General features: G+C 53.9%; 1 protein-coding gene across 1 annotated transcript in view; it reads right to left on the reverse strand.

Moving 5' to 3' along the window:
* LCMT1 (leucine carboxyl methyltransferase 1) overlaps positions 1-22,817 on the reverse strand; it is a 36,175-nt gene that overhangs the window by 11,676 nt on the left and 1,682 nt on the right. Inside the window, exons 2-6 of the mRNA XM_066275811.1 lie at positions 14,697-14,788; positions 12,200-12,321; positions 9,746-9,822; positions 7,829-7,890; positions 2,258-2,360 (exon numbers count right to left, since the gene is read on the reverse strand). Coding sequence (XP_066131908.1) covers positions 2,258-2,360; positions 7,829-7,890; positions 9,746-9,822; positions 12,200-12,321; positions 14,697-14,788 — 456 coding nt within the window. The remainder of the gene's footprint in view (positions 1-2,257; positions 2,361-7,828; positions 7,891-9,745; positions 9,823-12,199; positions 12,322-14,696; positions 14,789-22,817) is intronic.

Consider the following 22,817-nt stretch of genomic DNA (forward strand, 5'->3'; position numbering starts at 1 on the left):
TGGACAGAGTAATCCCTTGCTCGAGCCAGCGACCTTGGGTCCAAGCTGGTGAGCTCTGCTCAAACCAGATGAGCCCGCGCTCAAGCTGGCGACCACATGGTCTCAAACCTGGGTCCTCCACATCCTAGTCCGATGCTCTATCCACTGCACCACCGCCTGGTCAGGCCAAAGAGGTTTTTAAACAAAGAAAAACCCCACTCCTATTCAGTAACTAGCAAGCAGGAGAGGTCAGCTTGGAACCCAGAATAAGATTCCGTGACGTGGAGGGGCTCGGGCTTACCGTATCAGCTGTGACAACCCACACCTGATCTTCCCTCGCTCACCTGCCCCAGAAACCCACTCGCGTCCCTGAACATCAAGACTCACATTCTGCTAAAAGGACACTGCATCTTGCAATCTGTGAATTACGTAAAGGCTTCCCCCAAAGGGGGGGGGGAGGCAGATGTGTGTGTAAGTCCTAAACACAACCTGATTGATGATTCCAGGCTAAACACATAAACAAGAACTTCAGAAGGTACACACGACAGCCATCGCCACAGAAACGAGATTGTTAGAAAGATCAAGCTCTAACTCCCTGCACGTCCCCCCGGTTGCCCAAAGCTCACCTGCATTTGCACCTGTTCTTACCCCCCACACACTTCTCAGAAGAATGAGGAACTTTCCTTCCCCCCTTCTTGCTCCAGCAATGATCCCCCTACCTGCTAATTTCTTTAATCATCTGCCATTGATTTTTGCCTTCAGCTTTTTAAAAAAAACATTCCCTTGACCCTACCTCCCCCTCAAGCCTCACTCTTGAGTTATTCACCCCAGATGTTCACGAACTGGACCCCACGGAGGCGTGCCTTTATCGCCCACTAACTCCACTCCAACCCGATGACGGCCAGCGTCCCGTGCTGAGGTCACCCGCGTCAGTCCCCTCCTCTGCGCGCCAAAGGCCCCCCACCCACTCTCCAGGATCTGCTGTGAACCCCTCTGCTGCATTTTAAAAATAATTCTGCGAAGTAGATATATCATCATGAAAGTATACTATTTGGGGGGTTTGATTTTATACATTTGGATTTTCAAACTGAGAATTAAGTTTCTGAGTTCTGTCCATGTTGACCTGGGTCACACATGGTGCAGGCGATTCACGCACTCCCCCCGCTGGTGGACATTGAGGTTGTGTCCAGTTTTCTGCTCCTAAGAACGGTGGCCGTGACGACCCCCCACCTTGTGCACACATGCAGGGGACACAGCTGGAGGCGGCACTGGTCGTACACACTTCTGCACCCCACTAGGTATTTCCAGACTCCTCCTCGCCGCGGTTACACTGAGTGCCCGTCCTGTAACCGGGCCTCTCACCCCGTCACCTTGCCAGCACTTAGTATTGCCAGACTTTCTCACTTTGCCAACCTGACGGGAGTGACGTGGGGTCTGAGTCCCACTGAACCTGACGGGAGGACGTGGGGTCTGACTGAGTCCCGCTGTGGCTCTGTCCCTCACCGACGACACTCGGCTTCTTCTCTGAGCAGCCCCGTCTTTTTTTCCCCCCATTTGCCTATGGGATTATTTTTTTTAACAGTGGCTGCTTTTTATATATTCTGGATGCCAACCCTTTCTGTGTATGTTGCAGTTGTTTCTCTGCATACAATTATCTTCTCTCTCAGGCTTTGTTTACATTACACACCAGTGTGTGTGTGTGTGTGTGTGTGTGTGTGTGTGTGAGACAGAGAGAGGAACAGACAGGGACCGACAGGAAGGGAGAAAGATGAGAGAATTCAATTCTTCGTTGTGCTCCTTAGTTGTTCATTGATGGCTTTCTCATATGTGCCTTGACGGAGGCGGTCCAGCAGGCTGACCCCTTGCTCAAGACAGTGACCTTGGGCTCAAGCCAGCAACCTTTGAGCTTCAAGCCAGCGACCATGGGGTTATGTCTATGATCCCACGCTCAAGCCAGTGACCTCGTGCTCAAGCCAGATGAGCCCGCGCTAAGGCTAGTGACCTTGGGGTTTCGAACCTGGGTCCTCTGCGTCCCAGTCCAATGCTCTATCCACTGTGCCACCGCTCGGTCAGGCTACACACCAGTATTTCACAAAAGCAATACAGGTGATTCGGGCATGAAACAGACATTGAGAACCAGCGCTTCTAAAAACTTCAGAAAATCACTTGAGGTGGTAATGAACTGAAATACGGGGCCCGGTGTCCTGAGGCCCTGCCAGCCGGACGCGTCTCCTGTGGGAGTGGAACCACCAACGGAAGAGGTTAAAAAAAATCTCACTGTGGATTCATGTTACATTTCTTTAGCTTCTCTTCCAGTTCAGACAAGTCTCGCAGGTCGGCCCCAATAACGGCGTATCTCTCTGAGTCCAACAGGTGTCCGTCTGCAAAGAGAAGAGGAGGTCAGCTCGACGGAAATCAGTCAGGAAGAGATGATGATAATTTCAACAGACAGGGCTTCTTTGAAATTAAATTGTTTTTCTCCATTATAAAAATATATACTCATTATTCTTTTAAAAAAGATCAGATAAGGGGAGAGTGAAAACTAACTGGAATCACATTTCCCCAAAATGGCTATTAATGTTCTTGGTGTGTAACATTCCCGCTATTTCCCTATGGGCTTCAACTCACAGACACAACACAAACACACACTGTCACGCGCGCTCACACACACACACCGCACACAGAAAAAGGAAATGGGGCTGCTCAATACTTGTTTCAAAATATGTTATTTCCTGCTTAACAGTGATTTCACGGCGTTCTGCAGAGCAGATGAAACAAGTGACCAGACAGCCCAGCCCCGCCCTGCCAGACATGGTGTCCACGTCCTCTCTGTCGGGGGCGCTGGGCTGAGCACCCGTGTGCATCGTGAGCCCCGTCTAACTGCTCCGTGACAGCAAGCACAGTCACCTGTGGGATACATGCACCCCCAGACGCCCACTGCAGGGTCTCGGACAGGGGTGTTACTTAAGGGTACACACTTACAATAGGAGCAAATATGTCCCAGAGACCTGAAACACTGTGTGTGGACGCTGACGACAATACTGTACTATCATCATCAAACTCGCCGGAAGCTAGATCTTAATTATCCCAACCACTAAAAGAAACACGCACACAGACACACGTGTTCTGTAGCACTGTTTACACAGAAACGGGACACCGGAAGCAGTCTAAGTGACCATCGGGGGGAAGGGAGAAACGAGGCGGAATTTCCGTGCGGAAAGGCACACGGACGCCGCTGGGATTTACAATGCAGAGAGCTGCACAAGCAGAGGGAAGAGACAGCCATGACTTGCTAGGACGTGAACACAGCAGTCACAAACAGCACCTATCACTCAGTCAGTGTACTAGACCTGCATGCAGACAGCACCTATCACTTACTCAGTGTACTAAACCTGCATGTAGACAGCACCCATCACTCACTCAGTGTACTAAACCTGCATGCAGACAGCACCTATCACTCACTCAGTGTACTAAACCTGCATGCAGACAGCACCTATCACTCACTCAGTGTACTAAACCTGCATGCAGACAGCACCCATCACTCACTCAGTGTACTAAACCTGCATGCAGACAGCACCCATCACTCACTCAGTGTACTAAACCTGCATGCAGACAGCACCTATCACTCACTCAGTGTACTAAACCTGCATGCAGACAGCACCTATCACTCACTCAGTGTACTAAACCTGCATGTAGACAGCACCCATCACTCACTCAGTGTACTAAACCTGCATGCAGACAGCACCCATCACTCACTCAGTGTACTAAACCTGCATGCAGACAGCACCCATCACTCACTCAGTGTACTAAACCTGCATGCAGACAGCACCTATCACTCACTCAGTGTACTAAACCTGCATGTAGACAGAGTTCTACATAGAAGTAGAGTCATTCGTTCAACACACACGTATCGAACTTCAACCTACACTTACTCAATGTGCATTCACTCGACAGAATCTATCACGCCTCCTACGCGCCAGGCGCTGGACGAGGTGTGCCAGCACCACTCTCTGGGTTTAACACGCCAGGCACTGAACGAGGTGTGCCAGCACCACTCTGGGTTTAACACGCCAGGCGCTGGACGAGGTGTGCCAGCACCACTCTCTGGGTTTAACACTCCAGGCACTGAACGAGGTGTGCCAGCACCACTCTCTGGGTTTAACACTCCAGGCACTGAACGAGGTGTGCCAGCACCACTCTCTGGGTTTAACACTCCAGGCACTGAACGAGGTGTGCCAGCACCACTCTCTGGGTTTAACACTCCAGGCACTGAACGAGGTGTGCCAGCACCACTCTCTGGGTTTAACACTCCAGGCACTGAACGAGGTGTGCCAGCACCACTCTCTGGGTTTAACACGCCTGGCACTGGACGAGGTGTGCCAGCACCACTCTGGGTTTAACACGCCAGGCACTGAATGAGGTGTGCCAGCACCACTCTCTGGGTTTAACACTCCAGGCACTGAACGAGGTGTGCCAGCACCACTCTCTGGGTTTAACACTCCAGGCACTGAACGAGGTGTGCCAGCACCACTCTCTGGGTTTAACACGCCTGGCACTGGACGAGGTGTGCCAGCACCACTCTGGGTTTAACACGCCAGGCGCTGGACGAGGTGTGCCAGCACCACTCTCTGGGTTTAACACGCCAGGCGCTGAACGAGGTGTGCCAGCACCACTCTCTGGGTTTAACACGCCTGGCACTGGACGAGGTGTGCCAGCACCACTCTGGGTTTAACACGCCAGGCGCTGGACGAGGTGTGCCAGCACCACTCTCTGGGTTTAACACGCCAGGCACTGAACGAGGTGTGCCAGCACCACTCTCTGGGTTTAACACGCCAGGCACTGGACGAGGTGTGCCAGCACCACTCTCTGGGTTTAACACGCCAGGCGCTGGACGAGGTGTGCCAGCACCACTCTCTGGGTTTAACACGCCAGGCGCTGGACGAGGTGTGCCAGCACCACTCTCTGGGTTTAACACGCCAGGCACTGAACGAGGTGTGCCAGCACCACTCTGGGTTTAACACGCCTGGCACTGGACGAGGTGTGCCAGCACCACTCTGGGTTTAACACGCCAGGCGCTGGACGAGGTGTGCCAGCACCACTCTCTGGGTTTAACACGCCAGGCACTGAACGAGGTGTGCCAGCACCACTCTCTGGGTTTAACACGCCTGGCACTGGACGAGGTGTGCCAGCACCACTCTGGGTTTAACACGCCAGGCGCTGGACGAGGTGTGCCAGCACCACTCTCTGGGTTTAACACGCCAGGCACTGAACGAGGTGTGCCAGCACCACTCTCTGGGTTTAACACGCCAGGCACTGGACGAGGTGTGCCAGCACCACTCTCTGGGTTTAACACGCCAGGCGCTGGACGAGGTGTGCCAGCACCACTCTCTGGGTTTAACACGCCAGGCGCTGGACGAGGTGTGCCAGCACCACTCTCTGGATTTAACACGCCTGGCGCTGGACGAGGTGTGCCGGTACCACTCTCTGGGTTTAACACTCCAGGCGCTGGACGAGGTGTGCCAGCACCACTCTGGGTTTAACACGCCAGGCGCTGGACGAGGTGTGCCAGCACCACTCTGGGTTTAACACGCCAGGCGCTGGACGAAGTGTGCCAGCACCACTCTGGGTTTAACACACCAGGCGCTGGACGAGGTGTGCCAGCACCACTCTGGGTTTAACACTCCAGGCACTGAACGAGGTGTGCCAGCACCACTCTCTGGGTTTAACACGCCTGGCACTGGACGAGGTGTGCCAGCACCACTCTCTGGGTTTAACACTCCAGGCACTGAACGAGGTGTGCCAGCACCACTCTCTGGGTTTAACACGCCAGGCGCTGGACGAGGTGTGCCAGCACCACTCTCTGGGTTTAACACGCCAGGCGCTGGACGAGGTGTGCCAGCACCACTCTCTGGGTTTAACACGCCAGGCGCTGGACGAGGTGTGCCAGCACCACTCTCTGGGTTTAACACGCCAGGCGCTGGACGAGGTGTGCCAGCACCACTCTCTGGGTTTAACACGCCAGGCGCTGGACGAGGTGTGCCAGCACCACTCTCTGGGTTTAACACGCCTGGCACTGGACGAGGTGTGCCAGCACCACTCTCTGGGTTTAACACTCCAGGCACTGGACAAGGTGTGCCAGCACCACTCTCTGGGTTTAACACGCCAGGCACTGGACGAGGTGTGCCAGCACCACTCTGGGTTTAACACGCCAGGCGCTGGACGAGGTGTGCCAGCACCACTCTCTGGGTTTAACACGCCAGGCGCTGGACGAGGTGTGCCAGCACCACTCTCTGGGTTTAACACTCCAGGCACTGGACAAGGTGTGCCAGCACCACTCTCTGGGTTTAACACGCCAGGCGCTGGACGAGGTGTGCCAGCACCACTCTCTGGGTTTAACACGCCTGGCACTGGACGAGGTGTGCCAGCACCACTCTCTGGGTTTAACACTCCAGGCACTGGACAAGGTGTGCCAGCACCACTCTCTGGGTTTAACACGCCAGGCACTGGACGAGGTGTGCCAGCACCACTCTGGGTTTAGCACGCCAGGCACTGGACAAGGTGTGCCAGCACCACTCTGGGTTTAACACGCCAGGCGCTGGACGAGGTGTGCCAGCACCACTCTCTGGGTTTAACACGCCAGGCACTGGACGAGGTGTGCCAGCACCACTCTGGGTTTAACACGCCAGGCGCTGGACGAGGTGTGCCAGCACCACTCTCTGGGTTTAGCACGCCAGGCACTGGACAAGGTGTGCCAGCACCACTCTCTGGGTTTAACACGCCAGGCGCTGGACGAGGTGTGCCAGCACCACTCTCTGGGTTTAACACGTCTCCGTAGCAGAAGACACCGACCCGGTTCTTGTGCAGGAGGGAGAGGCCACAGAGGGGCCTCACTTTCTACCTCATCGTGATCGGTCATGTAGTGTTAGCTGCTGTGCTACAGGCGACTGTTCCCACACGAATACTGAGCAAGTATCTAGAGAGTCACGAGAGCCAACGTGTGGGAAACACACAGCCAGTGGAGAGTCTGACAGGTTCTCTCTCCATCCGCACGTGGGAGACAAAGCCAGGGACACTCCCTGTGGAGGCTCAGCTGGGAACCGGTGGCGAGAAGGACAGTGACGCCTGCGTGCGGTGGGCGTACAAGGGGCCTCGGGGCTGTCTCACGGCCACCGGTCATCCAACAGGACCGCCTCGCTGAGCACGTCTTCTGACCTTATCATGGAGCCCCTGGAACTTCTCTACAGACACAGACTGAAAATGATGGAAGATTCTGGAGTTTTCTTAATTTGAAAAACTTAGAAATTAAGACGGGGTTGTTGGAAACAGTCGTGACTAAAACTGGAGGTGAAAACTGGAATGCTGGGGCCAGAGAGGCAGCGGGTCAGGTGAGGCAGGCTCTGCGGGAGGGCGGGGCAGGAGGGGAGAGGCCCCTCCCCTCCCCACAAGGCCCCGCCCCTCCGCCACTCCCCCCCAGGAGGAAGGGGCCAACCTTGTCAGGTCTGACCTTTCCAAGGAAAACAGGAAATCTGAGTTTTCATGAAAAATCTCCTATTTTCAATGTGTTGACAACTAATTAAAAATTTTTTAAAAGATTTAAGATTGGGAACCTATGGACAGCCAAGAGTCACGCAAAAAGCTGCCTTAAAATGCTTCACGGTGACTGTGAAGGATTTTAAGGCATGGGGTCAGAAGAAGACAGGGTGTGACCTCGTGAGCGTAGGTGCGTGTGCGCAGACGCACAGATGCACAGTGCACACAGGTGCGCACACCATCTTTAAAAAGGAAACGAGAAATCAAGCAGAAATAACCATACAGTCCACGCTGCGCCACTGAGGGGCAGGACACTTGCCGATCTGAAGGGCGTCCTCGGAGTGCAATTCCACGATGGGTTTTGATAGGAGGGGCTTGTTCCTACGGGAAGGTGGGAGAGAGGAGAGGAGTCAGGCGGCTCTCGTCTCACAGCGGACACCCCGTCACCACGCAAACGTGCCCTGCTGCCGTGGGGTGCCCTGTGCGACCCCGTCTGACCCGAGGCACCTACGGCAGAGCCCCAGGGCACACGTGTCTCTGGTCCGGTCAGCCGAGCGTCAGGCTCCAGGTCCGATGTCAATCATCAAACACTGAGACTCAGGAACAGGCCGGCAAGAACCAACTCCCCAAGTGTCCCAGGGTTGGTCAATAAGCCTTTTCTGCCTTGTCTCAAACAAATTTTTTTTTTTTCCCATTTTTCTGAAGCTGGAAACAGAGAGACAGTCAGACAGACTCCCGCATGCGCCTGACCGGGATCCACCCGGCACGCCCACCAGGGGGCAATGCTCTGCCCCTCCTGGGCGTCACCATGTTGCGACCAGAGCCACTCCAGCGCCTGGGGCAGAGGCCAAGGAGCCATCCCCAGCGCCCGGGCCATCTTTGCTCCAATGGAGCCTTGGCTGTGGGAGGGGAAGAGAGAGAGAGAGAGAGGAAAGCGCGGCGGAGGGGTGGAGAAGCAAATGGGCGCTTCTCCTGTGTGCCCTGGCCAGGAATCGAACCCAGGTCCTCCGCACGCTAGGCCGACGCTCTACTGCTGAGCCAACTGGCCAGGGCTTCAAACAAAATTTTAAAGATAAAAATCACTTCTCACAGATAACTAACAAAGTTGACTTACTCAGACCTAAAGTTCAATAACATGGATGTGATAACTCCCCCCATAATGGAGACTATGAAAAAAAAAAACGAGAAAGCCGGACTGTCAGTACCCCAGCAATCACGCAGAGACGCCGGAGCCTTCCGGAGCGTTCCCTGCCCCGGGGCCGCCGGCCTGCACGGGCCTCCTCCCTCCTACTTCCCTGAGTTGTAGCGAGCGCCACCCGACCTGCACTTCCCGGGGCATCGGAATCACCATGTATCATCCGAAAAGCATCTTTAATATAAAATATTCTTTTCTATTTGGAAAGGGTAAAAATCTTCCTTTCATTGGATAAAGTAGAAAAAAACAAAGCTTGGAAAACAATTCCGGTCTGTGAGGAAAAGACACTTCTAAAGGACATGCTTAAACTTTGATGCTGATTAAATCTTTGTAAGAAGGAGGATTTCATGTCGACGACTGATTTGAACAGGAGGAAGAAAGCGTGGGTAACATGAGTGAGAAACGACCTTGGACTAGAAGTCAGGGTTTAAATCTCAGCTCCAGCCCTTTCTAGTCGGAGGACCTTAGGCAAATTAACCAAACGTCTCCCAGCCTCAGTTTTCCCACCTGTAAAAAGGGGCGAACAGCACTACACTCATGAGTCTGCTCTGAGGACTGGCTGACACAGCCCAAGTGAGGCATTTACCCTGTTGCCAGGCAAAGCAAACCTCTCAGCAAAGATTAGCAACCTGGTCATCTACAACTCTGCAAAGTCTTTGCCACCCAGAAAGTCCCCTACCATAATATCTCATATATAATCACTGATGGACTTCAGTCTCCATTCATTCATTCAAAAAATATTTACTGCATGTCTATTCTGGACCAGGTAACTTTCTGTGCCCGGGGATAAAGAAGCAAAGAAAACACACGTAAAAGAATCAAATGACTTAACGTGTGTCCCTTGAGAACTGATTCCTGGGTAGACACAGGAGAGGGCGTACTTCACATTAGCACCGCAGGACACATTGGGATGAGGGTCCCAGGGTAAGAACGAGGCAGAGAGGGGGTCAGAGGGAAGCCGGGCACGAAAGCCATCAACCCCGCCGCCCGCTGAGCGCCGGCCAGGAGTCCCTCCTTCCGGCCGAAGCCACACACACTCACTTGATGCTGTGCAGCTTTCGCGTGACTATCACTGGAAAGTCGACTTCAAAATATTTACTTGGCAGAAGATCTTGATCCTGAGAAAAAACACACAGTCGTGTCTAGAATGAGTTACTCGTGCACACAGTTACGGGTCATCCTCACGGACCGGGGATGGGGCCCCGAGGAGCAAGGTGGAGCATAAGGGTTTGACCTCAGGGGATGGACATGGTCAGAAATGCATTTTCAAAATGACTCTGGCTTCACCGTGAAGAATGGACAGAGGAAAAGGGATGAGGCCACTGAGGTCACCCAGGTCAGAAGTAATGGGAACCTGACCTGGGAGAGTGGCCGCTGGAACGGAGGTGGGTAACAGGCACTGTGCAAGTAGGACAACATTTTTTTTTAAGTGAGAGTAGGGGAGACAGACAGACCCCCACAGTGTCTCAGCCGGGACCCACCTGGCAACCTCCCCACTGCCCCATCTGAGGCCGATACTCGGACCAACCGAGCCACCGGCTGCAAGAGGAGAAGAGAGAGAAGGGGGCGGGGGTGGGGAGGAGAAGCAGGTGGTCACTTCTCCTGCGTGTCCTGACTGGGCATTGAACCTGGGACGTCTGTATGCTGGGCCAACGCTCTACCACTGAGCCAACCAGCCAGGGCCCCTAGAGAAGCACACACATCTCTAAAACAGGGATCAGCAAACTCTCTGCACAGAGCCAGGAGGTAGCTTAGTCTCTGCAGGACACATGGGGCCTGCAGGAACTCCTCGGCTCTGCTGTGACTGCTGAAGTCACATGAAGCCGTGGACAGCAAGTGTCCATATGGGACTCGAGTCACAAACAGAGGTGGCCGGCCAGATGTGGCCCTGAAAAAGCAAACAAGCATAATTTTGTTTCTAGAAAGAGGAACCTTAGGGTGTTTAAAACCAACCCCTTTAGAGCAGTAAGAACACTTCCACAAAGGACTTCAGGCCCTGTGCCCTCCTCCCTCCTCGCTCGTAGCGGACAGCCTTGCTCTGGAACGGGGCACAAAAGCCTCAGAACACGTTGCTCAGAAACAAAAATCTCAAGACAGGAAAGAAAACACACCATGAGCGAGATGAAAGGTGTCCGGCCCCAAGGCGGGATTTCCCCAGAGGCCCCTGTCAGCACCCCACTGCACCCCCTCGCTACCCCGGCTCCAGCCCTCCGCACACCGTGGTCACTGTGGGGGGTGCAGTCGGCCTGGAGAAAAGACGCCTCCCAACACGCACAAGCACAGGGCTGCCCACGGAGGGGAGAGCAGGAATCGGGAGGCGGCGAGCGGGAGCCCCAGGCCTGTCCCCTGCCCCAGTGCCCCGAGCTAGAGGCCCAGCTGGGGGAGACAGAGGACAAAGCCCTGTCTGTGTACACACACACACACACACACTCACTCACTCACACACACACGCACACACACACACACACGTCTGTGTACACACACATACACACACACGTCTGTGTACACACACACGTCTGTGTACACACACACATACACACACACACACACACAGCTCTCCTGTGAACTCATGTGCGTGATTCTCATCCCAGATGGAGAAGGCACAGGCAATCACTCGGTACTAAAACCAAGCTAAGGCTGCCGAGTTCTTGCTTCCCTTAGGAGAAAGGCTGGGAGCTCTGCTCTGATGACCAGACCTTCTCATCAGGTGCGCTGACAAAGGACAGGCAGAGACGCAGGTCGGGCTGCACCGTACACTCTAATGTACCGTCGTGTCATCTCAGGGGACCGTGGGGAAACGCACGCACCCACGCCTGCCACACGACCGCGCTCACAGGAGAACGAGAGGAGAGCGTGCACACCCACAGAACAGGAGAGCCGTCGCGAAGCTCTTTGTAGGGAGAGGGTTCGGTGGGAAGATTCCAGCCCAGGAGTCAGAGACCGACACTGCAGTCCTGGCTCAGGCACGGCCCCGACCCCAGCTCCCTCTCCTGCGAGCGTGCGGGCACTGCTCGTGAACCCAACCGAGCACTGGAGGGTCAAATCCAAGAACGGCTGCAGAAGGGCTCCGCGCCGCACGCCACCACCCAGCCGGGCGAGTCTCCGAACTGTCCTCAAGACCCTGCTACGCCGACATCACAATCTCAGTCCGCATCCGGGTTACACGCGCACGCGCTCTCCAGCTCAGCGACCCCGCCCACGTGTCTGCTCCTGACACATGTCCACGCACACACAGGAAGACGTGCACCAGATTTTTATGAGCATCCTGTTTGTAACAGCGAAAGATGAAACACGACGCCCTCCGCCACGGGGGCCGCCCGGCGGCGTCCAGAGCTGATGGCAGCGGGGTGCGTGGGCGGCCGGGACGCGGCGGGAGGCGGGCTCTCGGTCCCTGCACAGCTGTCTCACTGGACCTGGAACTTTCTGAACCAGGCGGACATCTCTGAAAAGTCTATGTAAACAACTGGGGGAAGAGGAAGGGGAACATTAACTCACCTTTAATATCCAGAAGGTGGTGTCCATCCCAGCCCCAAGGTTTATAATCTGACAATGACATTCTGTCTTCCGTAGAAATGACTTGGTGAGCTGACTGATGCCGTGGACTCGAGCGAAATAGCCTAGGAGAGGGACAGAGAGATGAGCCACCCCTCAGGGACAGTCACAGGGACCCCTGCTGACCCCACCCACACAGGAAGTCAGAACACACCCTACTCGGGGTCAGCAGAGCAGCCGCGGACATTATGGGAGATGTGGCAACTTTCAAATTCTCTCCCTTTTTTTTTTTTTAAAGCCATCTATACCAAAGTAAGTACAATCTATATTTAAGACGGGAATGAACTACCTAAAGAGAAATAAAATGTCCTGTAATTTTTACTTGAGAAAGACAAGGGTTTTACATCAAAGCATCCGCTCTAAATGTTCGTCTTGGAAATGACCTCTAGGAATCTGACCCCTTGACCTTTTTTTATGGCCGTAGAGAAAGATAGTCAGTTTGCCGGTAAAACTCAAAATTGCAAAATCCAATGGAAAGTAATAGTTTTAAGTCAGGAAGTGAGGCAGAGGAATGTCAAAGCGAAGTCGGTGGTATTTCCTACGTAGCTTTCAGCTTGGCCCTGCACGGTCAGATCCTCGATGTCTACAGAGCCCCAGACGGGGCGGGGAGGGGCTGCCTGACAGAACAGCCCGGGCAGCTCTGGTGGGAGTCGGGGAGACAGAGATGGAAAATGCAGCGAGAGAAAGGAGAGGGGGTCCGTCTGCGCTCTGAAGCCCTGATGCGCACAGTGTAAGTGTTTTAAGAACCAAATCTGAGAGTAGCATTTAAAAACTTTTATTGCAACCTCGTAGGAATTTATGTCTGTTGAATCTACTCATAAATAATTTGGGCTGTATTTTATATGTGTGTTTTTCATTTATTTTTCCAGCAAATCACTTTTATTATATTTTACAGAAACATACACAATGGATTGGGTGTAAGAAAGATACATATCCTTACCACACACAGTTTGGGAAGCACTCACTCAGTGGGCTGTAGGTCCCTAAAGTAGAGACTCAAACCCAGAGAGGGAGGGAGGGACGGAGGGAGGGAGAGAGGGAGAGAGAGAGGGGAAGGCTGACATGCTGCCTGGCCGCTGAGCCGGTCACCACAGCAGGCCGGGCCCCTGGAGCACAGGAGGGAGGCTGCAGACCCCTTAGCCAGGCTTTGCCCAGTCGTACCAATGACTGGTTTCACTCTCAGCTCAAAGTAAATACCACGTCCTTCTTCTCAGAAGCCCCCGCTTTAAAATTCCTCTGCATTTCTTACAGGCCCTCTTCTCGGTTCCAGTCCTCACAGCCAAGAACCCACCCCCACAAAGGTATGGCTGTCACTGGTCAGTTTTTCAGTCTGGCTGAGAGGAAGGCAGGCCTGTCCAGTCCTTAGATTTCCCTGATGAAAATGACCTGCAGAGCCCAATAGCGTAACCAACAATTTAAAAAAGCAACAGAAAGTAATCCCTTATATGAAGAGACACTTCACAGTCAAATATATATATATATTTGGTCTACCGGAAAGTTCTGTCCGTTTCTATCACAAGTTTCGACACATAAGCACGTTTATTTGGTGCATGTGTGCCTCTCTATTTTTATCACTTAATGTATACATACTGACGTAGCAAATTAACTAAAACAAAGTTGATTCACGTTAGTCTTATGTGTGAAGCATAGTGTACCCATGGCTACTGATAAAGTTCATTTACGCCACTGTAATTTTTACGAATTTCAACAAGGAAGAAATGCTACAGAAGCACGTCTGTCACATCCACCATATTCCCCGGACTTAGCACCCTCCGATTATCACTTGTTTTTGTCCTTACAAAATTTTTTGAAGGGCAAAAAATTCAAAAATGAAGAAGATATCAAACAAGCACTGGTTCAATTTTTCGCATCAAAAGATAAAACATTTTTCAAAAATGGGATATACAAATTGCCCTCACGCTGGCAAGAAATCATTAATAATAATGGCAATTATATTATTTAATAAAGTTTATTGATGGTAAGAAAAATTTGTATTTTGTTTTATTCCAAAAATGGACAGAACTTTCCGGTAGACCTTTTATATATATATAAATGGCTTTTCAACATATGAAATGATCGTCAACCTTACTCGTAAGAGGAATAAAAAAATAAAACTGTTCTAAGATACCGTTCCTAAGTATCAATGACAAAGATGAAAAAGTTTCACACACTGATGACCAAGATTTGATCATTTTAAAACTGGTCCACATCTTATTCTGCTGTACTTTGGTATGGTTTGACCTTTTTCATTATAAAAATTTTTTCTTTTAAAAAGAACTGTTTTAAAGATAATACGCTTCCTAGTCCACTGTGCTGGTGAGGCCGCTGGAAAAGGCGCACTTCGTCTGCGACGAGAGAGCAGGCCAGGACTCCGAGAACGAGCCCCGCGGACCTCGGGCCACTAAGCTGACGAGGGGATGTCGGGGAAGGCGTCACTTGCCTCTGTTGATCTCTGGGGCCTTCCTCTCTTTAGACAGTCTCACAAGGTGCTGGATGTATGGGTCGTCCCAGTAGCCAACGCTCACGGCAAACCTGAGAGCACAGAGAGGAGGCTGTGAGCAGAGGTCTGTGCACACTCAGGCCAAGCTTCCCGGCCACCTTCCCAGGAACCAGGTCAAGAGGGTGGAGGGAAGCACTGGCCTCAAAAGGCCAACAGATAGATGCACGCTCACTGCCCCGTTCCACACTCAGACTCACTCGCCTGGCACGCACGCTTACTGCCCCGTTCCACACTCAGACGGACTCGCCCGGCACGCACGCTCACTGCCCCGTTCCACACTCAGACTGACTCGCCCGGCATGCACGCTCACTGCCCCGTTCCACACTCAGACTGACTCTCCGGCTGTCTCTACATCCCCGCCCACAGCCCGCCCACCACGTGTCCATGGTGGCCACTTCCCACCTCTGCCTTCCCTCACACCGCCCATCCTTCCCCGGAACCCCACGCGGCCAGGACCCTCACTCCACCTTCACGTGCACGGGGCTCGCAACAACGTATTCACCCAGCCCGCTCACTGGCCAAAGCTGAGTCAGATAACTCAACTCCACCAAAGACTTCTCTGCCAAGAGGAAAGGTTATTCGGAAATATTTGCTGAGCGTCACTGACAATGACCTAAGTTTTTGAACTGACTCGGTCATCTCATGTCCTTAAGGTGGTGGTGGTGGGGGGAGAATAAACAGACCTCTACGACCTGGGAAACACTACGGTGGCCTAAACCCTCTCTGCCCGTCTACACCACAGGGAGTGACGGTGTCAGTGTGCCGAGTCTGGAAGCGGAAGCCTGCATCACCCTGGAAGTCTCCCGGCAACCGTGGGCAGAACCGGCCGAGGACCACTGCCCCGTCCAGAGGAGCCTGGATCGCCAAGGCCAGGACACGCGCCGTGGGCCTGCAGCCTGCGCGGCCTCTCTGAGGACGTTCCGTGCGAGAACAAATGTCTTCACCACAAGCCACCTGGGGCCACGCCCCTGCTGCTCCTGGCAGAAAGTACCCTCATACCTTACAAGGCACTCACTTCCACGCCACCTGAGAGGTGACCTGACTGTTGGGGGGAGGGGTCTTCCAGGCAGGCTCTGTGTGTGTGTGTGTAAGTGTGCGAGAATGTGTGAGTGTGCGCGTTTGTGCGCATGTGGGTGTGTGCGTATGTGTGCGCACGCGTGTGTGTTGTGTGCGTTTGTGTGCGTGTGCGTTTGTGTGCGTGTGTGTGAATGTGTGCGCGAGTGAGTGTGTGTGTGTGTGAGTGTGTGTGTGCAAGTGTGTATATGTGTGTGGTGAGGTGCCCCCCAGACAGGTCCTGAGCTCACAGAGCAGAGACCACCTCTTTTCTCTCTATCTCCTGACCAGGTTCACCGCAGCTCTGACTGCACTGGGTGCCAGTTCTGAAAACAATGTCCACGGGACCCAAAGCAAGGTAGGGATTCAATTCCCATCAAGACACCAACGATGTATTTCACAGAACTAGAACAAATATTCCAAAAACCTGTATGGAACCACAAAACACCTGAATGATAACAGCAATGTTGAGAAAGGAGAACAGAGTTGGAGGAATCACACTACCGGAGAGCAAACGACGCTACAAGCCACAGTGGTCAAAGCTGCATGGTGTTGTTGTGAAAACAGACACAGAGATCAATGGACCAGAACAGAGAACCCAGGAATAAACCCATGCTTTCATGGTCGATTAATATTTGACAAAGAATATACAATAAACATAGTCTATTCAAAAAATGGTTTGCCCAGCAAAGGAAACCAACAAATGAAAAGATGGGAGAACAAATTCACAAATTATACATTTGATAAGGGGTTAAATATGCAAAATTTATAAAAGACTCATACAACTCAACACCAAAAACACAATCCAATTAAAAAATGGGCAAAGTACCTGCACAGACACTTCTGCAAGAAAGACATACAGACGGCCAATGGACATATGAAAAGATGTTCAACGTCACTATTCATTAGAGAAATGCAAATTAAAACCACGATGAGATGTCACCTCACACCTGTCAGAATGGTGCTCATCGATAAATCAACAAACATCAAGGGCTGGCGAGGGTGTGGAGAAAAGGGACCCTCGTGCACGGCTGGTGGGAATGCGGACTGGTGCAGCCACTGTGGGAAGCAGTGTGGAGTTTTCTCAAGAAATTAAAAATGGAACTGCCTCATGTCCCAGCAATGCTTCTTCTGGGAATGTATCCAAAGAAACCTGAATCGCTCATTTGAAAGACTACATGCACCCCTGTGTTCTCTGCAGCATTATTGACAACAGCCAAGATACGGAAGCGCCCAAGCGCCCCTCAGTGGACGAGTGGACACAACAGCTGTGCCCCGTTCACACCATGGAATAACCACTCGGTGGAAGCAGCCCAAGCGCCCCTCAGTGGACGAGTGGACACAACAGCTGTGCCCCGTTCACACCATGGAATAACCACTCGGCGGAAGCGCCCGAGTGCCCCTCAGTGGACGAGTGGACACAACAGCTGTGCCCTGTTCACACCATGGAATAACCACTCGGCGGAAGCAGCCCAAGCGCCCCTCAGTGGACGAGTGGACACAGCTGTACCCCGTTCACACCATGGAATAACCACTCGGCGGAAGCAGCCCAAGCGCCCCTCAGTGGACGAGTGGACACAACAGCTGTGCCCCGTTCACACCATGGAATAACCACTCGGCGGAAGCGCCCGAGTGCCCCTCAGTGGATGAGTGGATACAACAGCTGTGCCCTGTTCACACCATGGAATAACCACTCGGCGGAAGCAGCCCAAGCGCCCCTCAGTGGACGAGTGGACACAGCTGTGCCCCGTTAACACCATGGAATAACCACTCGGCAGAAGCGCCCAAGCGCCCCTCAGTGGACGAGTGGACACAACAGCTGTGCCCCGTTTACACCATGGAATAACCACTCGGCCGTCAAAAAGGAAATCTTAACCTTCGCAACAGCACGGATGGACCTGGAGAGCATTATGCTTAAGTGAAATAAACCAGACAGCGAAAGACAAGTACCGTCTGATTTCACTTATATATGAAATCTAATGAAAAGAATAAACTAAAAATCAAAATAGAAAGAGACTGAAAGAGTCAGAACAGACTGACAGCTGCCAGAGAGGGCGGGCCTTGGGGCCGGGTGAGACAGGAGAAAGGATGAAGCAAAGAAAACAAACCTCACAGACACAGACGACATGTGGGGATTACCAGAGGGAAGGGTTGTGGGAGAACAGAAGAGGGTGAGGAGGGAGCAGCGATGGAGGGAGGCCTGACCCGGGTGCACACACAGTACAATATACAGATACTGGGCTGTAGAACTGCATGCCTGAAACCTGGACAATTCTACTAATCAATGTCACCCCAAGAAATTCAGTATTTTTTGAAGATTTAGAAAATAGAAAAAAATAGTAAAGTTAAAAGAAAATGAAGTAGAATAGAGTAAAACAGAAAACACCAGGGTGCACTGTACACAGTGAGGGATCAGATTTCTGTGAAGTTCCGTTTCAGGTCTGTGTTGGAGGAAGTAAGTTTTCTCACCAGGTTGGATGAAGATTTCAGAGCATTCGTCTAGCGCCCTCTAGTGGCCAACACCATGCTGCGCTGAAGGAAGAAGGGCAGCCTCAGGATGAGAAGTTGGAGGGTTGGAAGGGACCTTGGAAATGACCTCGTCAACCCCCACACCAGGGCAAGGACGCTTCCACCAGTGTCCAGCCACAGCTACACCGGCCCCACGGAGACGGCACCGACTCCACTGCGAAGCAACTGCTGGAAAGCTCACTGGCCGGCCTCCCTCCACGCACTCCTTGGGGGGCTATGGCCGCCCTGGTGGACAGCCAGGGACAGTCTCCGTTCCTCTCAACTCTGTGCTAGCAGTCGACCTTCCAGCTCTGAGGCAGCCAGGCAGCAGTTACGGAGTCTCCGCTCAGTGCCAGGCGCTGGGGAGACGGCGGTGAAAAGGCAGAGAAGGGCCAGAGCCCAAGAGGAACGCGAGGTTACGACCCACGAATGAAATGGAGTAGTATAATATGTTTATGTGTGTGTGTGTAATGCATATGCATGTATAGATATTACGCTGGCCCTGGCTGCTTGGCTCAGTGGTAGAGCATTGGCCTGGCATGTGGATGTCCTGGGTTTGATTCCTGGTCAGGGCACACAGGAAAAGCGACCATCTGCTTCTCCACCCCTCCATATCTCCCTTCTCTCTCTCTCTTCTCCTCTCGCAGCCATGGCTGGATTGGAGCGAGTTGGCCCCAGGTGTTGAGGATGGCTCCATGGCCTCCTCCTCAGGTGCTAAGAAGAGCTCAGTTACTGAGCAACAGAGCAAGGCCCCAGATGGGCAGAGCATTGGATTGCTTGGTGGATCCTGGTCAGGGTGCATGTGGGAGTCTGTGTCTCTGCCTCCCCTCCTCTCACTGAATAAAAAATAAATAGAAATAAATAAATAAAATAATGCTGAATGAATGTATCATTCTGAGAGACCTGGAGCTAATCAGGCAAAGGAGGGTGGGGGAAAGCATTCTGGGCAGAGGAGCAGCATGCTGGGAGCCCTGAGGGAGGGGCAGCAGGACACACCTGAAGAACAGAAAGGCTGGTGGGAAGGGGGGGCGTGGGGGGGTGGGAGAGGGGAGGGGGAGGGCAGGGTGGGGGAGGGGTGGGGTGGCAGGAGGCTGGAGCAGGTCAGGGTGAGCAGGGCCACGCAGGCCCCCGTAAGGAATAAGGAACCTGGTCTCCTAACAGCAACAAGAGGCCGTGACACCAGGGAGTGGCGTGGTCAAGCGTGCCTTTTAAAAACTGTCCCTTCAGTGTGAGACGTGGGCTTTGGGGGCGGCTGGGTGAGTGGGGGAGCTCAGCGGGCAGACTAGTGCCCAATCTCAGACCGCAGACTGCCCGCGCTCAGACGGAGATGGCAGAAACGAGGTGAAGAGAAGGAAGCCGACTCCAGGCCCGGCCAGCAGATACCAGTCCAGTCTGGGTGACCGATGGCATGGGGGGCGGGGGTCAGTGGCAGGTTGGCTTCCGGACCACCCTACCCATGTCCCCCGCGAGCCTAACGAAACATGGCACCAGTCACTGGGCTGCGGGAGGGGTGGCACAGAGACAGTGGGAAGACGATCTGGAGCAGTTTTGGAAACAATGAATCTGAGATCCTTCTGAGACGCCCGGATGGAGACACTCCGGGGTGCCGTGGGCGTGAACCTCCCAGGTGGCCCGGCCGGATGGTGACAGGTGTGGCCTGGTGAGCAAAGCTGTGCCCACTTCCACCTGGTGTCTGACGGTCAACCAAAAGGTTCTAAGTATTATAACAAGTGACAGGATAAGATATATGGTTCTGAAACGTCACCCTAGTCACAGCATTCGCACCGGGATGAGGGAGGGGCCAGACCAGGCGCTGGGAGTAACCCGGCACACCAGGACACATGCAATAGACCAGGTGGGCCAGGAGACCGAGCAAGGGCTGCAGCCCGGGAGGGGAACCGGAACAGCTGCGCGTGCCTGCTGGGGACCGTCCTAACCGGAACCAGCGGGGTCAGCTCTCCACTAACAGCCCTCAGTACCTCCCCTGTTTCAGTATCCACCCCCCCACACACAACCCTGTCCTCCACCCAGGCCCAGCCAGGGTCCAGTGCCCTGGTCCACCCCTGCGCTTCACTCGCTCCACCATTCCGCTCCTGTCGTTTCCTTCTGCAAACACCTCTCTGTCTTCTGAAGACACACCTGCCCCACTCTGGAAACAGAGGAGCACCCGGACCCCACGGGCTCGCCCGGCCCTCGGAGAGCCACGCTGCTCTCCTGGTGGACGGTGCTGGATCCCACAGGCTCGCCCGGCCCTCGGAGAGCCACGCTGCTCTCCTGGTGGACGGCGCCGGACCCCACAGGCTCGCCCGGCCCTCGGACAGCCACGCTGCTCTCCTAGTGGACGGTGATGGACCCCACAGGCTCGCCCGGCCCTCGGAGCGCCACGCTGCTCTCCTGGTGGACGGTGACGGACCCCACAGGCTCGCCCGGCCCTCGGACAGCCACGCCGCTCTCCTGGCGGACGGTGACGGACCCCACAGGCTCGCCCGGCCCTCGGACAGCCACGCCGCTCTCCTGGTGGACGGTGACGGACCCCACAGGCTCGCCCGGCCCTCGGACAGCCACGCTGCTCTCCTGGTGGACGGCATTGGACCCCACAGGCTCGCCCGGCCCTCGGAGCGCCACGCTGCTCTCCTGGTGGACGGTGACGGACCCCACAGGCTCGCCCGGCCCTCGGACAGCCACGCTGCTCTCCTGGTGGACGGTGACGGACCCCACAGGCTCGCCCGGCCCTCGGACAGCCACGCCGCTCTCCTGGCGGATGGTGACGGACCCCACAGGCTCGCCCGGCCCTCGGACAGCCACGCTGCTCTCCTGGTGGATGGTGACGGACCCCACAGGCTCGCCCGGCCCTCAGACAGCCACGCTGCTCTCCTGGTGGACAGTGCCTCTCGGAATATCAACACAAGGTCGCAGCAACCGTGAGCACGTAAGACAAAGCAACACTGCTCCGCAATTTCGTCTCAGAGGACAGAAGCAAGGTCTTCACGCAGCCCACAAGGTACGGGACACCTGTCTACCTGCTGACATGAGGGACTGTGGCTCCTTCCTGAGTTCGTGTTGGTCTCATGTGACCACACCTCCTTCCAGCAAAGACTGACCAGAGTACCCGATGACAGGACTGCCCCTCCTCCTGCCGGCACCCAGGCCAGAGCAAACCTCCACTTCCCGGAAGCCTCCCCAGAGGCATCCAACCCCAGTCCGGCTCCTGTGAGCTCTAATGCCCTGTCCCTGACAGGCCCCATGGGTCCCCCGTGACCCCGTGCTCCCTCACTACCTCACTACAATGAGTAACTGACCTAACCTGTTTGACCACAGGTGCGTTTCCACTGGTCCCTGCGGGAAGGACCGGGACAACTGTTACAGGACGGGGTCGTTATGTTTCTTGGCTGAAGTTAGTGACTTCCCAGCCAACAACTGCCATTTTCTCTGTTTGGCCACACCCACAACTTCACTGATGTTACCCTGAGAATAAGGGGAGCGAGGGGTGAGAGGGAAGTTTGAGGAAAGTGGAAAATGTCTGAATTAAGTATTCCGGAGAGGAGGAAAAGGAGCTGACCAGAGAGTCATACAAGAATGGTCATTCTCTGTGAAGGGCATGTGAGGTTGGCTGCCATGAATTCAGGGCAGTGCCAGGCCTCCCTGCTGCGCGATTCCTGCCACCAGTATTCGGGTGGAAGAGAAGAGTCTGGCTCAGCCAGGGTTTGGAGGAGGGCGAGGGGGATAAAGCCTCGGCCAAGAGAACTGCTCAGCGACTGGCTGAGAACTCTAAGCTCAGCTGAGAGCCGACAGCCTAGGCCCTAGAGGAAGTGTCTGAAGGGAGACCAGGGAGGTCCTCGGGGAACTACGCTGAGGGCACAGCGCATATAAGGGACTCCGCGGGCTGAAGAGAAGAGCGCAGAGAACCATTGATGAAACGCATCCACGTGGCCAACACGTCTGGTCTTCAGAGCCTGGGAACCAGCCCAGACGCTTCTGGTTCAGTGGGTCCAGTGTCACAGGTCCCCAGCACCTGTCTGTTAGAACGCCCCGCAGGCGACGCCGCTGCGCAGTTCAGGCTGCACAGGACCGACCGCCTTAAACCCTCTGTGGGTCCAAACCAAAGCCCTACCGTGTCCAGACGGCCGTGACACAGAGGGCCCTGGAAACGGAGGCAGAGAAGAGCTGGAATAATCAAAAACTATCCAAGGGAGAGTCGAGGAAAGCCAAGTTCTAGTTCCACTAGGTCTCTGTACTTTTCTTTGTGTCTGAACCATTTTAAAGCTCATTTATTTTTTTTTAAAGTAAGCAGGCATGCAAAAAAAAAATTTCCAATAAACAGTAAGTAAACTGATATGATCAATAAATATTTGGTAAACCTAATTCTAACATGCTACAGGAAAGTATTTTGTGTCTCTCTCATAATTTAGATGGCACTGCAGTCTCTTTACAAACATCAGTCCGTAGGAGGAAAGTTATTTCTGATTCCACAGTGCCACAGACATCGTCAAGAGCGACAGA

Source organism: Saccopteryx bilineata, chromosome 4 (genome assembly GCF_036850765.1).
Source record: "Saccopteryx bilineata isolate mSacBil1 chromosome 4, mSacBil1_pri_phased_curated, whole genome shotgun sequence".
Classification (NCBI taxonomy): domain Eukaryota; kingdom Metazoa; phylum Chordata; class Mammalia; order Chiroptera; family Emballonuridae; genus Saccopteryx; species Saccopteryx bilineata.